At 40.8% G+C, this 12,122-nt stretch overlaps 1 protein-coding gene across 1 annotated transcript in view; it reads left to right on the top strand.

Annotated features, from left to right (window-relative positions):
• Positions 1 to 10,587, top strand: part of LOC141201634 (uncharacterized) — a 30,407-nt gene extending 19,820 nt beyond the window's left edge. Inside the window, exons 2-7 of the mRNA XM_073663649.1 lie at positions 383 to 532; positions 662 to 841; positions 925 to 1,048; positions 1,132 to 1,229; positions 1,428 to 1,518; positions 8,154 to 10,587. Of these exons, the coding sequence (XP_073519750.1) occupies positions 440 to 532; positions 662 to 841; positions 925 to 1,048; positions 1,132 to 1,229; positions 1,428 to 1,518; positions 8,154 to 9,343 (1,776 nt within the window). The 5' untranslated portion in view covers positions 383 to 439 and the 3' untranslated portion in view covers positions 9,344 to 10,587. The remainder of the gene's footprint in view (positions 1 to 382; positions 533 to 661; positions 842 to 924; positions 1,049 to 1,131; positions 1,230 to 1,427; positions 1,519 to 8,153) is intronic.
• The last annotated feature ends 1,535 nt before the right edge of the window (positions 10,588 to 12,122 follow it).

Below are 12,122 nucleotides of genomic sequence, written 5' to 3'. Positions count from 1 at the left end.
GCACTCTGGCTAAATATGTTTCTAGAGCCGTAGTAGAAGATGAATATGTCGTCCTCATCATGAAGTAGTTATTTCTTATATTATTGTAATGAATATCTCCTGCAGTATTGCTAATGCCGATTCCAGTGTCGGTAAATGAGGCGATAATTAGCTTTATGGAAGATGAGTCTTTGAGAAACGTGTTCAGCTACAGACTCCAAGGAAGAAACTGCTTGTTGTCTGTGACCTAAAATATATAGGTTTTATTACTAGATGTAAAGAAGAAAACTAAATACTGTAAAATAATATATCTCCTCATATGTTTGCTTTTATTATCTCCAGTAATTGTATTATTACACAAGATTTTTATGATGTTACATAGGCTCATCATCTTCTCATTCAGGTCCCTAAAATATCAGATCCTTTCAGTGAAGATCTTCTATTTAAGAGAATTTTCCTTATGGACCCATCAAAGATGGATATGGACAGAGACAAGATGGCGGAGAGGATATTACACCTCACCCTAGAGATCCTCTTCCGGCTTACTGGAGAGGTAAGAGATTCTGATGATGTCACATTACATCATTCTTATCTATGGGAATAACAGATGGCCAGAACTGGTAAGGTGAGGACTCTGGAAATGTCTGTAGTGAGATTTAATAATGTGTCTCTCCATAACCAGGATTACATATTAATGAAGAAGACCTCTATTGTGCACTGTCAGGCCCCTGTGTCTGAGGGATGGGAAAGACCCCTGAGCCCAATCACAGGGACTCCATCTCACCCCTTGATACATGAGGACATCAATGACCAGAAGATCCTAGAACTCACCTACAAGATGATTGAGCTGCTGACTGGAGAGGTGACACTGCTGGGAATACTGGGACATTATACAGTAACACTATGAAAGGATCGGGGGGATGACGGTATCATTGTATGTGTCAGGTTCCTATAAGATGTCAGGATGTCGCTGTCTATTTCTCCATGGAGGAGTGGGAGTATTTAGAAGGACACAAAGATGTGTACAAAGACGGCATGATGGAGGTTCCCCAGTCCCTCACATCACCAGGTAATAGACAGGACTAAATACACACGGCCTATAATTATCTGTATGTAAAGAATGAATTCAGTCCCTGTATGTGTTTCCTCCAGATCTATCCAGTAAGAGGACAACACCAGACAGATGTCCCCGTCCTCTTCTTCCACAGGACTGTAAACAAGAAGATCCCAATGTTCCTCAGGCTCATCAGGTAGATGGAGAGAAGGAGTCATGAGATCTCCCCTATGATGTGTAGACGGCTGTGAAGGTCTTGTGTTCGGTGGTGATTTATCCACCAGTATTATATGTTTTATACTTGTGTAATGAGAACGGTGGAGATGGCAGGATTAGAGCTGATCATAGATGTGGCTTCTTCATCTGTCTGTGACTTTTATAATATTTGTTTCAGGGTGAAGATCTGACCCATATTAATACTACAGAGGCATATGTGAGGAGTGATGAGCGGTGTAAAGAGGAGATTCCTACATATGACTACCCAGGTGAGTAGTAACCACTAAATAAGGAGAAGTCACAGATTCTTCTCAGTCAGCGGCTGTGGCTTCTTTATCAGTGGTGTAGTCCGGCTATATCACAATCGTGTGATCACCATTTTGCCACTAGACCAAAACATTCTCCACCCAAAACTGTTCAAATGATTTTGGACCTTGAAAGCCCTTTTCCATAGAACTTACAACCTGGAGGATCCACCTACCCCCTGGGATTAGGAGATGCTGACCGTTACCTGCCCAGATCTGTAAACCACAAAGCCTAATGACAGCGTACATAGAAAGTGCTGACAAGTTACAAAATCCCTTGAAGAAAAATATTGTGTCTGTAAGAGAAAGCGGAGGGTAATGATGCTGTTGGCTTCCTAGAACCCTGATATCTTATTGGATGAATCCACCTTCTCTCCCCTCTGTGCTGCTGAATGTGCTCATATGGTCCTTACAAGACCAGGTCCAGTCTTTCTAACTTTACTTTTATGATCTACATTAACCATTTCGCGCCAGAGCCTGTTTTTGCCTTCGTGACCAGGCCAATTTTTTCAATTCTGACCACTGTCACTTTATGAAGTAATTATTCTGGAACGCTTCAACGGATTCCCCTGATTCTGAGACTGTTTTTTCGTGACATATTGTACTTCATGATATTGGTAAAATTTCTTCGCTATCACTTGCGTTTATTTGTGAAAAAATCGGAAATTTGGCAAAAAATTTTCAATTTTCAAACTTTGAATTTTCATGCCCTTAAATCAGAGAGATATGTCACACAAAATAGTTAATAAATAACATTTCCCACATGTCTACTTTACATCAGCACAATTTTGGAACCAAAATTTTTTTTTGTTAAGAAGCTATAAGGGTTAAAAGTTGACCAGCGATTTCTCATTTTTCCAACAAAATTTACAAAAACATTTTTTTAGGGACCACATCTTATTTGAAGTGACTTTGAGGGGCCTATATGACAGAAAATACCCAAAAGTGACACCATTCTAAAAACTGCACCCCTCAAGGTGCTCAAAACCACATTCAAGAAGTTTATTAACCCTTCAGGTGTTTCACGGGAATTTTTGGAATGTGGAAGAAAACAATGAACATTTAACTTTTTTTCACAAAAATGTTACTTTAGACCCAATTTTTTTATTTTCACAAGGGTAACAGGAAAAAATGGACTACACAATTTGTAGTGCAATTTCTCATGAGCGCGCTGATACCCCATATGTGAGGAAAAACCACTGTTTGGACTCACGGCAGGGTTCGGAAGGGAAGGAGCGCCATTAGACTTTTTGAATGTAAAATTTGCTTGAATAATTAGCGGACGCCATGTTACGTTTGGAGAGCTCCTGATGTGCCTAAACAGTGGAAAACCCCCACAAGTGACACCATTTTGGAAACTAGACCCCTTAGGGAACTTATCTAGATGTGTGGTGAGCACCTTGAACCCCAAGGTGCTTCACAGAAGTTTATAATATTGAGCTGCAAAAATAAAATGTTCACATTTTTTCCACAAAAACGTTTTTCATCCCTTAATTTTGCATTATCATAAAGGTAATAGGAGAAATTGCACCATGAAATTTGTTGTGCAATTTCTCCTGAGTACGCCGATACCACATATGTGGGGGAAAACCACTGCTTTGGTGTACGGCAGGGTTCGGAAGAGAAAGGAGCACTATGTTGGCTGGGATAGGTTGCAGACACCATGTCACATTTGAAGAGTCGCTGACATGCCGAAACAGCAGAAACCCCCACAAGTGACTCATTTTGTAAACTACACCTCTCAAGGAATTCATCTAGGGAAGTAGTGAGAATTTTTTAATTTATACCAAAATTATATTTTTATCACAAAAAAATGTTTTACCCTCAGATTTTACATTTTCACACAGGGCAATGAGTAAAAATGGTGCTGAAATGTGTCACAATTTCTTCTAATAGTGGCAATACCCCATATGTGGCTGTATCGTACTGCTTAGCCATACAGCGAGATCTGGGAGGGACGGAGCATTATTTGACAATTGGAGAACAAATTATTGTAGAATAGGCATTTGGATTTGGGAGCACAAAATTTTCTGAATTTGTTTTGGGGGGCAAGGGCCATTTCGCTTTTCCAGAGCCTTTCTGCTACCAGTAACTTGGAAGTCCCTTATATTTTTAACAGATAACTGACCTGAGTGGGGACTAGCTTTTTTTGAGGACTGAGTTGAAGCTTTTATTGGGAACATTTTACATATTGTTTATTCGGCGCTCTATGCTGAGCACTTACATCGGGGTTTCCATCTAAATTTCCAAGTGATGTAATTCAGATGAAACCCCTGCAGGATCCATTCACTGTAATGAGGCAGCAGAGTTACTCTGGACTCCGTCTGGCCTCTGTTTAGCGGTGTCCTTTTTTTCAGAAGTGCACAAAACTGTGGCCAACCGCACTTTTATGCACGCCTAAAAAAACTGACACCGTGGGATCACAGGCCAGACGGCATCCACAGTGGCCTATATCTGCCTCATTACAGGGAATATTCCGTCATGGGTTCTGTCTGAATCACGTATTTCAGAGATTTACATGGAAACTCTGGTGTAAGTGCTCAGCGCAGAGCGCAGGATAAATGTGGGCAGAGCCTTACTGCGATCTTTGGGAGACATAATAAACAAATCAGTAGCAGGTGAAGAATTGGTTTTATTTATTTTTTACGCCGTTCCTCGTGTGATATAACTGATTAGATTACTTTATTCTTCGGCTCGGTGCGATTACAGATACCAGATTTATATCAAGTTTTTATGACTGACAGCTGTCACACACTAAAAGACGCTTTTTTTGCAAAATCTAGTTTTTGCATCGCCATATTTTGAGAGCTATAATTTTTCCATATTTCGGCCGGCAGAGTCATTTGATGGCTTGTTTTTTGAGGGATGAGTTGACATTTTTATTGGTACCATTTTTGGGTACGTGACATTTTTTGATCGCTTTCTATTCCGTTTTTTGGGAGGTAAAATTAACAAAAACCAACAATTCAGGAATTATTTTTTCAGGTTTTTTTTTATGCCGTTCTGCGTGTGGTAAAAGTGATAAGGCAGCATTATTCTTCGGGTCAGTACATTTACAGCGATACTACACTTACCGTATATTTTTTTTATGTTTTGGCGCTTTTACACAATGAAACTTTTATAGAAAAAATATTTTTTTTGCAACGCTTTATTCTGAGAGCTATAACTTTTTTATTTTTTGGCTGATGGACCTGTATGGCGGCTTTTTTTTTGCAGAACAAGATGACGTTTTCAGCGGTACCATTTTTATTTCCATTTTGCTTTTTGATTGCATTTTTTTTCCACTTTTTGTTTGGCGATATGATGAAAAACCATAGTTTTTTGCTCCGTTTTTTATTTATTTTTATTACGGTGTACACAGAAGGAGTTAATTAGTGTGACAGTTTTATAGATTGGGTTGTTTCGGACGCGGCAATACCAAATATGTGTACTTTTTAGTTTTTTGCATAAATATACGGATTTATTGGTTTAATATTTTATTATTTATTTTTATTTATTTTGTGATTTTTTTAAACAGTTTGAAAGCATTTTTTAGACTTTGTTACATTTTTATTTAGTCCCTGTATGGGACATTAATTTTTAGTTTTCTAATCACTGTTCTCATGCAATGCAATAGACATGTATTGCATTGCATGAGAGCTTTGCTGACAGTATCACACTTGTCAGTGTCTCCTGCTAGACTTCAGCTGCAGGCTGAGTCTAGCAGGACACCGTACATGGCAGACCCGGAGGCGGTCATGTGACCAACGGCTGCAATGACAACGGCAGGTCCTCTCAGACATCAGGGGGCCGTCGGAGAGGTAAGTGGGCGACCCCCTCTCCTCTCACTATCTTCTAAATGCCGCGATCGCTATAGATTGCGGCATCTAGAAGATAGCAAAGGTTTAACATCATTGGGACCTGATCCAATCAGGTCCCGTTGATGTCCCGTCACTGCTACTCATCTGAACCGCAGCGCCTGCAGGACCCTGGGGGTCCTGAGCGCTGCGGGACCACCGACCGTTTATAAACGTCGGCGCTGCACAGAGCCCAGGCAGCGCCGACGTTTATATACAGTGGTCGGTCGGGAAGCGATTAAATGTGCAGTGAGGGCCAAGTGTGAATTTCTGTACAATAACAACAGAGTTTCCCTTTATCCTGAGTTTTCAATTTCTTTTAAAACTGATTAACTTCAAAGAGGATCGCGATAAACCATACAAAAAAACATTACACCTGTGCCATGATATATCTCTACGCTAAATTTAAGACACCTCAGCTCTTCACTATTATAAAAAGTTCTCTATGAATGTCTAATATTTTTTCTTCAAACTCATCTGATAGAAAATATTGTCCCTTAAGATTGTTTAGATTCCCAAGAGCCACCGAGCCCCATACTCTAATTACCCCAGAGAGGTTTCACCACTAGTTACTCACTACTTACTGATGGAGAATGTTGAGTTTGATCATTTCAGTAGATGTGTTATTGTCTATACTCACAGTTTTGGTGCCCAAAATACTCTGATTTAACCCCTTCCTGCAGACAGTTTGTGTTCCTATCAGGGCCCATTTTTCAAATCTGACGTGTGTCACTTTATGTGGTGATAGCTTTGGAATTCTTCACAAAGGATAATAGTAACAAATGGACCTTACAAATTATATTCAAACTTCTCTTGAATCCGACGATACCCCAAATATGGTTGTACACTACTGTCTGGGAACATGGCAGGTTAAGAAGGGGAGGAGCGACCCTTAGCTAATAGATTGCAGACACAATGTATTGGGGGCTCTGTTCGTTGTCACTTGGCAGCTGAAAAGATGGTTACCACGAACAGGCTTGGCGCTATCTACTCCATTTTCCAGATCCCAGGGTTTGCCTTGCTCATCACACTTTAACCCTCTACATGGATTTGGACTTACACAAGAGACCCCTAAGCTTGGGCCACAGTGTTACCTGCTGTTCTGTGGTGTGAGATGGCAAGAAGAATAGTCAGATAGCCGGGTTAGAACCATGAGGGCAGAGAAAATACAAAATCACACAAAAGTAGTCAGTAAACGGGCCGAGGTCACAACAGGAATCAAATACACAAGCCGGGAGCTGAGCACAGAGGACTGAACCAGAGGAGAACAAGGCTGGATCTGGCAGCTTCCGGCAATATGCTTCCAGCTTTAATAGGGTGTGGTGCTTTCCAATTGGCTGAAGCAGAGAGCAGATTACTCCAGCTGGACAGCACACACCCATACTGCCAGACTGGATGGTACTACTGGTCCCAGGCACTCTAATCTTAGTGGCTGGACAGAGCCTGCGCCGCCCAGAGCTTCTAGTTCCGACATCTCCTCCATCACCAGCACCGCCTGCAGGATGAATAAGGTGACAGAAGCCGACGTCGCAGGAGCAGATCCCAGAGGAGATGGGACACACCATTTGCACAAGCCCTAATGTGACCAAATTGCTGAAAACCAGAGCAGTAGAAATCACCATAAAGTGACACTATTTTGGAAATTATAACCCTCAGTGAAATAATCTATAGGAGTAGTGACTATTTTGACTCCACAGGCACTTTCCGGAAATGTTGGAGATTGAAAATTACAAATATATAATTTCATTACCCAACACATAGTGCCCAGATTGTGCTCCAGGAGACACACAACGTAAATTAAGTGGGTTCTTCTCACTATAGTAATGCCAAATTCATGGATGATAAATGTGGTTTGGGCGCACTGCAAGGCTCAGAAGTGAGGGGGAGATCTGACTTTGGGAGAGCGGATATTGCTGGATTGGTTTATGGAAGCCATGTTGATTCTCAAGAGCCTTTGAGCCACTAATAATGTGGAAACCTCTGTTTTTCCATTGACAGATGATGGACCTGAGTGGGGACTTGTTTTTTGTGAGATGAGTAGAAGTTTTTATTGGCATCATTTCACCTACATAACATTGTTTGATGGCTTTTTATTCCATATTTGGGAGGCAGAATTAACAAACAGTTGAACACCACGCTCCACTGGTTCATCTTATGAGGTTTTCTATTAGACTGTGAACTGTTATTGTCTTGGTGAATAATGACGACTAACATAAGGCAAACTTAAAAAAAAAAATCACAGAAAATAATACAGCCTTACTAACACCAAATCATGTAACAAATGCACTAGCAGGATGCCGCAGACCCCCATGATAAAGGGAGGGGGGGGCGCAGCGCAGGTGCAAAATACTGATGGAGCGACCACTCACAAACCTACAAATTCATGGAGGGGGTGGTTGCCTAGTATTAAAGATGCACACAGATGAAGCTTGCATAGGACGCCAGTCACACAGGTAGATGTGATGCACAGTGTCTGGCTAGCTGCCTATTGGTGATGCCCATACTATTACATCATATATTACTATGTAAGTGCACCCCACATGGACAGACACCCCAGTACACCCAACCAACATTAAAATGCTAGTGCATTTGTTATCTGATTTGGTGTTGGTAAGGCTGATTTTTTTCTGTGATGTTTTCTTGGTAAATAATGATACTTTTACATAAAGTACATTTTTACGGAGAGTTTAAGTAGAAATGTTCATCAATATAAATTTTAAGGATATGTTATTCATAAATAATAATTGGTTTTATTCTTGACAGATGACTGTACCAGGAGACCAGAGGGACAGCTGACGTCTTCAATTTTTAAATCAGATGATCTTGAGAATCCACAAGATACAATTGAAGTGAATGCCATTACTCCAGATATACCATCATCCCTTCACAGCAAAGATCTGTCATCTGATCCTTTGAAACACGTCCTGTCTTCTGATTTATTACCGACTACTAAGGAAAATCAAAGTCACAAAATAAGCATTAAAAAACGAATTACTCCTAAAGCAAAGAAGCCATTTTCATGTTCAGAATATGGAAATAGTTTTTCCTTCGAAAAGTCTTTTCTTAAACATCAAAGCATTCACACAGCAGAGAATAGATTTCCTTGTTCCAAGTGTGGGAAATGTTTTAATCAGAAATCAAATCTTGTTAATCACCAGAGAAGTCACACAGAGGACAAGCCATTTTCTTGTTCAGAATGTGGTAAATGTTTTACAGAAAAATCTATTTTAATCAGACATCAGAGAACTCACACAGGGGAGAAGCCATTTTCATGCTCAGAATGTGGGAAAGGTTTTACATTGAAATCAAGTTTTATCAGACATCAGAGAACTCATACAGGGGAGAAGCCTTTTTCCTGTACAGAATGTGGAAAATGTTTTAACCAGAAATCAACTTTGGTTAATCACCAGAGAAATCACACAGGGGAGAAGCCTTTTTCCTGTTCAGAATGTGGGAAATGTTTTAGCCAGAAATCAGTTTTGATTAATCACCAGAGAATTCACACAGGAGAGAAGCCTTTTTCCTGTTCAGAATGTGGGAAATATTTTAGCCAGAAATCAAATTTGGTTAATCACCAGAGAACTCACACAGGGGAAAAGCCTTTTTGCTGTTTAGAATGTGGGAAATGTTTTAACCAGAAATCAGATTTGGTTAATCACCAGAGAACTCACACAGGGGAGAAGCCTTTTTCCTGTTCAGAATGTGGGAAATGTTTCATCCAGAAATCAGATTTGGTTAAGCACAAGAGAACTCACACAGGGGAGAAGCCTTTTTCCTGTTCAGAATGTGGGAAATGTTTTAACGATAAATCAGATTTTATTAAGCACCAAAGAACTCACACAGGGGAGAAGCCTTTTTCCTGTTCAGAATGTGGGAAATGTTTTGTGAAGAAATTATCACTTCTTAGTCACCAAAGTATTCACACAGACGAGAAGACATTTTCATGTTCTTAATATGGGAAATGGTTTACACGGAAATCAACTCTTAATAAACTTTAGAGAAGTCACACAGGAGAAAAGCCTTTTTCATTTTTAACCGAAAATTGTATCTTCTTAAAGGGGTTGTCCACTACTAGGACAACTCCTTCTCATTCCTCATGTTTGGCCTTGTTAAAATAAAAACACTCATACGCACTTCCTGTTGTGGCGCCGTTCCATTGTCTCGTTTCCGTAAGGATGTTACATCACCCAAGGTTGTTACATCACACAATCCTGCTCCCAATCATCGCCACCTTCAGTTGTATTGTACATCAACAGGAAGGACATGGCCTGGACATAGCACCAAGAGAATGCACACACTGAAAGCACTCTCTACAGGGAATTATAAGCAATTTACAGCCTCAAACATGACTTTCGATATGGGAAAGAAAGAAGAGATCAGAGGTTAATCTGAGGTCCTCCACCTCTGTCAGCATGTCTGGTATGCAGTGTTTCTTATGGAAGGTCTTATCTTCTTGCTTCAGAGCTATTACTGCCTCACCTCAGTGTCGAAAAAGAAGCAGTCTTAACCCTCATGGTGCCAGACTGCTCCAGCCTGTAAGTCCTGCACCAAGTTCTCTCTTAATGTCGGCCTCACAAGAAAACAGCTCCACAAATCTCCCTGTACTCTCACCAAAGCCCCCATGCTGAGCAGTGCTTGCTTCACAGGGACATTTACCCCCCAGCCACAGGTTATTCTGATATGGGGAACAACATAACTTATTTGTATATCATATTGTGTCTATCCCTACTAAAGAAGATATGGAGCAATATATTCAGAGGCTGGAGACCACATACAAAACTGAAATACGTCCCCTCACTTCTATCCTGTCACAGCTTACTGACAAGGTACAAAGATTAGAGGATAATGTCATCCAAGTTAGAGGCCATCATAATGCTCAGAAACTAACACTGGATCTTCACAGCCAGTAAATAAACCACCTGGTTAATATGGTTGATGATCAAGAAAATCGCAATAATATCTGGATAAGGGGTGTACCTGAAAGCATAATATCTGGATAAGGGGTATACCTGAAAGCATCAGTTAACAAGCAATTATGCCAACACTGCGATAATTATTCAATAATATCCTTGGTGATCTTATTGATAAGGAGCTGGAGATTTATAAGGCGCACCGGACAATAGACAATCATGGCCCAGATCCCGAGCGTCCAAGGGACATTATCTGTCACATACAGTACAGACCAAAAGTTTAGACACACCTCATTTAAAGATTTTTCTGTATTTTCATGACTATGAAAATTGAACATTCACACTGAAGGCATCAAAACTATGAATTAACACGTGGAATTATATACTTAACAAAAAAGTGTGAAACAACTGAAAATATGTCTTATATTCTAGGTTCTTCAAAGTAGCCACCTTTTGCTTTGATGACTGCTTTGCATACTCTTGGCATTCTCTTGATGAGCTTCAAGAGGTAGTCACCGGAAATGGTTTTCACTTCACAGGTGTGCCTTGTCAGGTTTAATAAGTGGGATTTCTTGCCTTATAAATGGGGTTGGGACCATCAGTTGTGTTGTGCAGAAGTCTGGTGGATACACAGCTGATAGTCCTACTGAATAGACTGTTAGCTGCTTTTTTCTTGCCATAATACAAATTCTAAGTAAAGAAAAACGAGTGACCATCATTACTTTAAGAAATGAAGGTCAGTCAGTGCGAAAAATTGGGCAAACTTTGAAAGTGTCCCCAAGTGCAGTTGCAAAAACCATCAAGCGCTACAAAGAAACTGGCTCACATGAGGACCGCCCCAGGAAAGGAAGACCAAGAGTCACCTCTGCTTCTGAGGATAAGTTTATCCGAGTCACCAGCCTCAGAAATCGCAGGTTAACAGCAGCTCAGATTAGAGACCAGGTCAATGCCACACAGAGTTCTAGCAGCAGACACATCTCTTCAACAACTGTTAAGAGGAGACTTTGTGCAGCAGGCCTTCATAGTAAAATAGCTGCTAGGAAACCACTGCTAAGGACAGGCAACAAGCAGAAGAGACTTGTTTGGGCTAAAGAACACAAGGAATGGACATTAGACCAGTGGAAATCTGTGCTTTGGGCTGATGAGTCCAAATTTGAGATCTTTGGTTCCAACCACCGTGTCTTTGTGCGACGCAGAAAAGGTGAACGGATGGACTCTACATGCCTGGTTCCCACCGTGAAGCATGGAGGAGGAGGTGTGATGGTGTGGGGGTGCTTTGCTGGTGACACTGTTGGGGATTTATTCAAAATTGAAGGCATACTGAACCAGCATGGCTACCACAGCATCTTGCAGCGGCATGCTATTCCATCCGGTTTGCGTTTAGTTGCACCATCATTTATTTTTCAATAGGACAATGACCCCAAACACACCTCCAGGCTGTGTAAGGGCTATTTGACCCAGAAGTAGAGTGATGGGGTGCTACGCCAGATGACCTGGCCTCCACAGTCACCAGACCTAAACCCAATCGAGATGGTTTGGAGTGAGCTGGACCGCAGAGTGACGGCAAAAGGGCCAAGAAGTGCTAAGCATCTCTGGGAACTCCTTCAAAATTGTTGGAAGACCATTTCCGGTGACTACCTCTTGAAGCTCATCAAGAGAATGCCAAGAGTGTGCAAAGCAGTCATCAAAGCAAAAGGTGGCTACTTTGAAGAACCTAGAATATAAGACATATTTTCAGTTGTTTCACACTTTTTTGTTAAGTATATAATTCCACATGTGTTAATTCATAGTTTTGATGCCCTCAGTGTGAATGTACAATTTT

The sequence above is a fragment of the Phyllobates terribilis genome, unplaced genomic scaffold, assembly GCF_046119375.1.
Source record: "Phyllobates terribilis strain yellow unplaced genomic scaffold, ASM4611937v1 Scaffold_120__1_contigs__length_5212024, whole genome shotgun sequence".
Lineage (NCBI taxonomy): Eukaryota > Metazoa > Chordata > Amphibia > Anura > Dendrobatidae > Phyllobates > Phyllobates terribilis.
The sequence above is the reverse complement of the archived record's forward strand: the minus strand, read 5'-3'. Positions and strand labels throughout refer to the sequence as shown.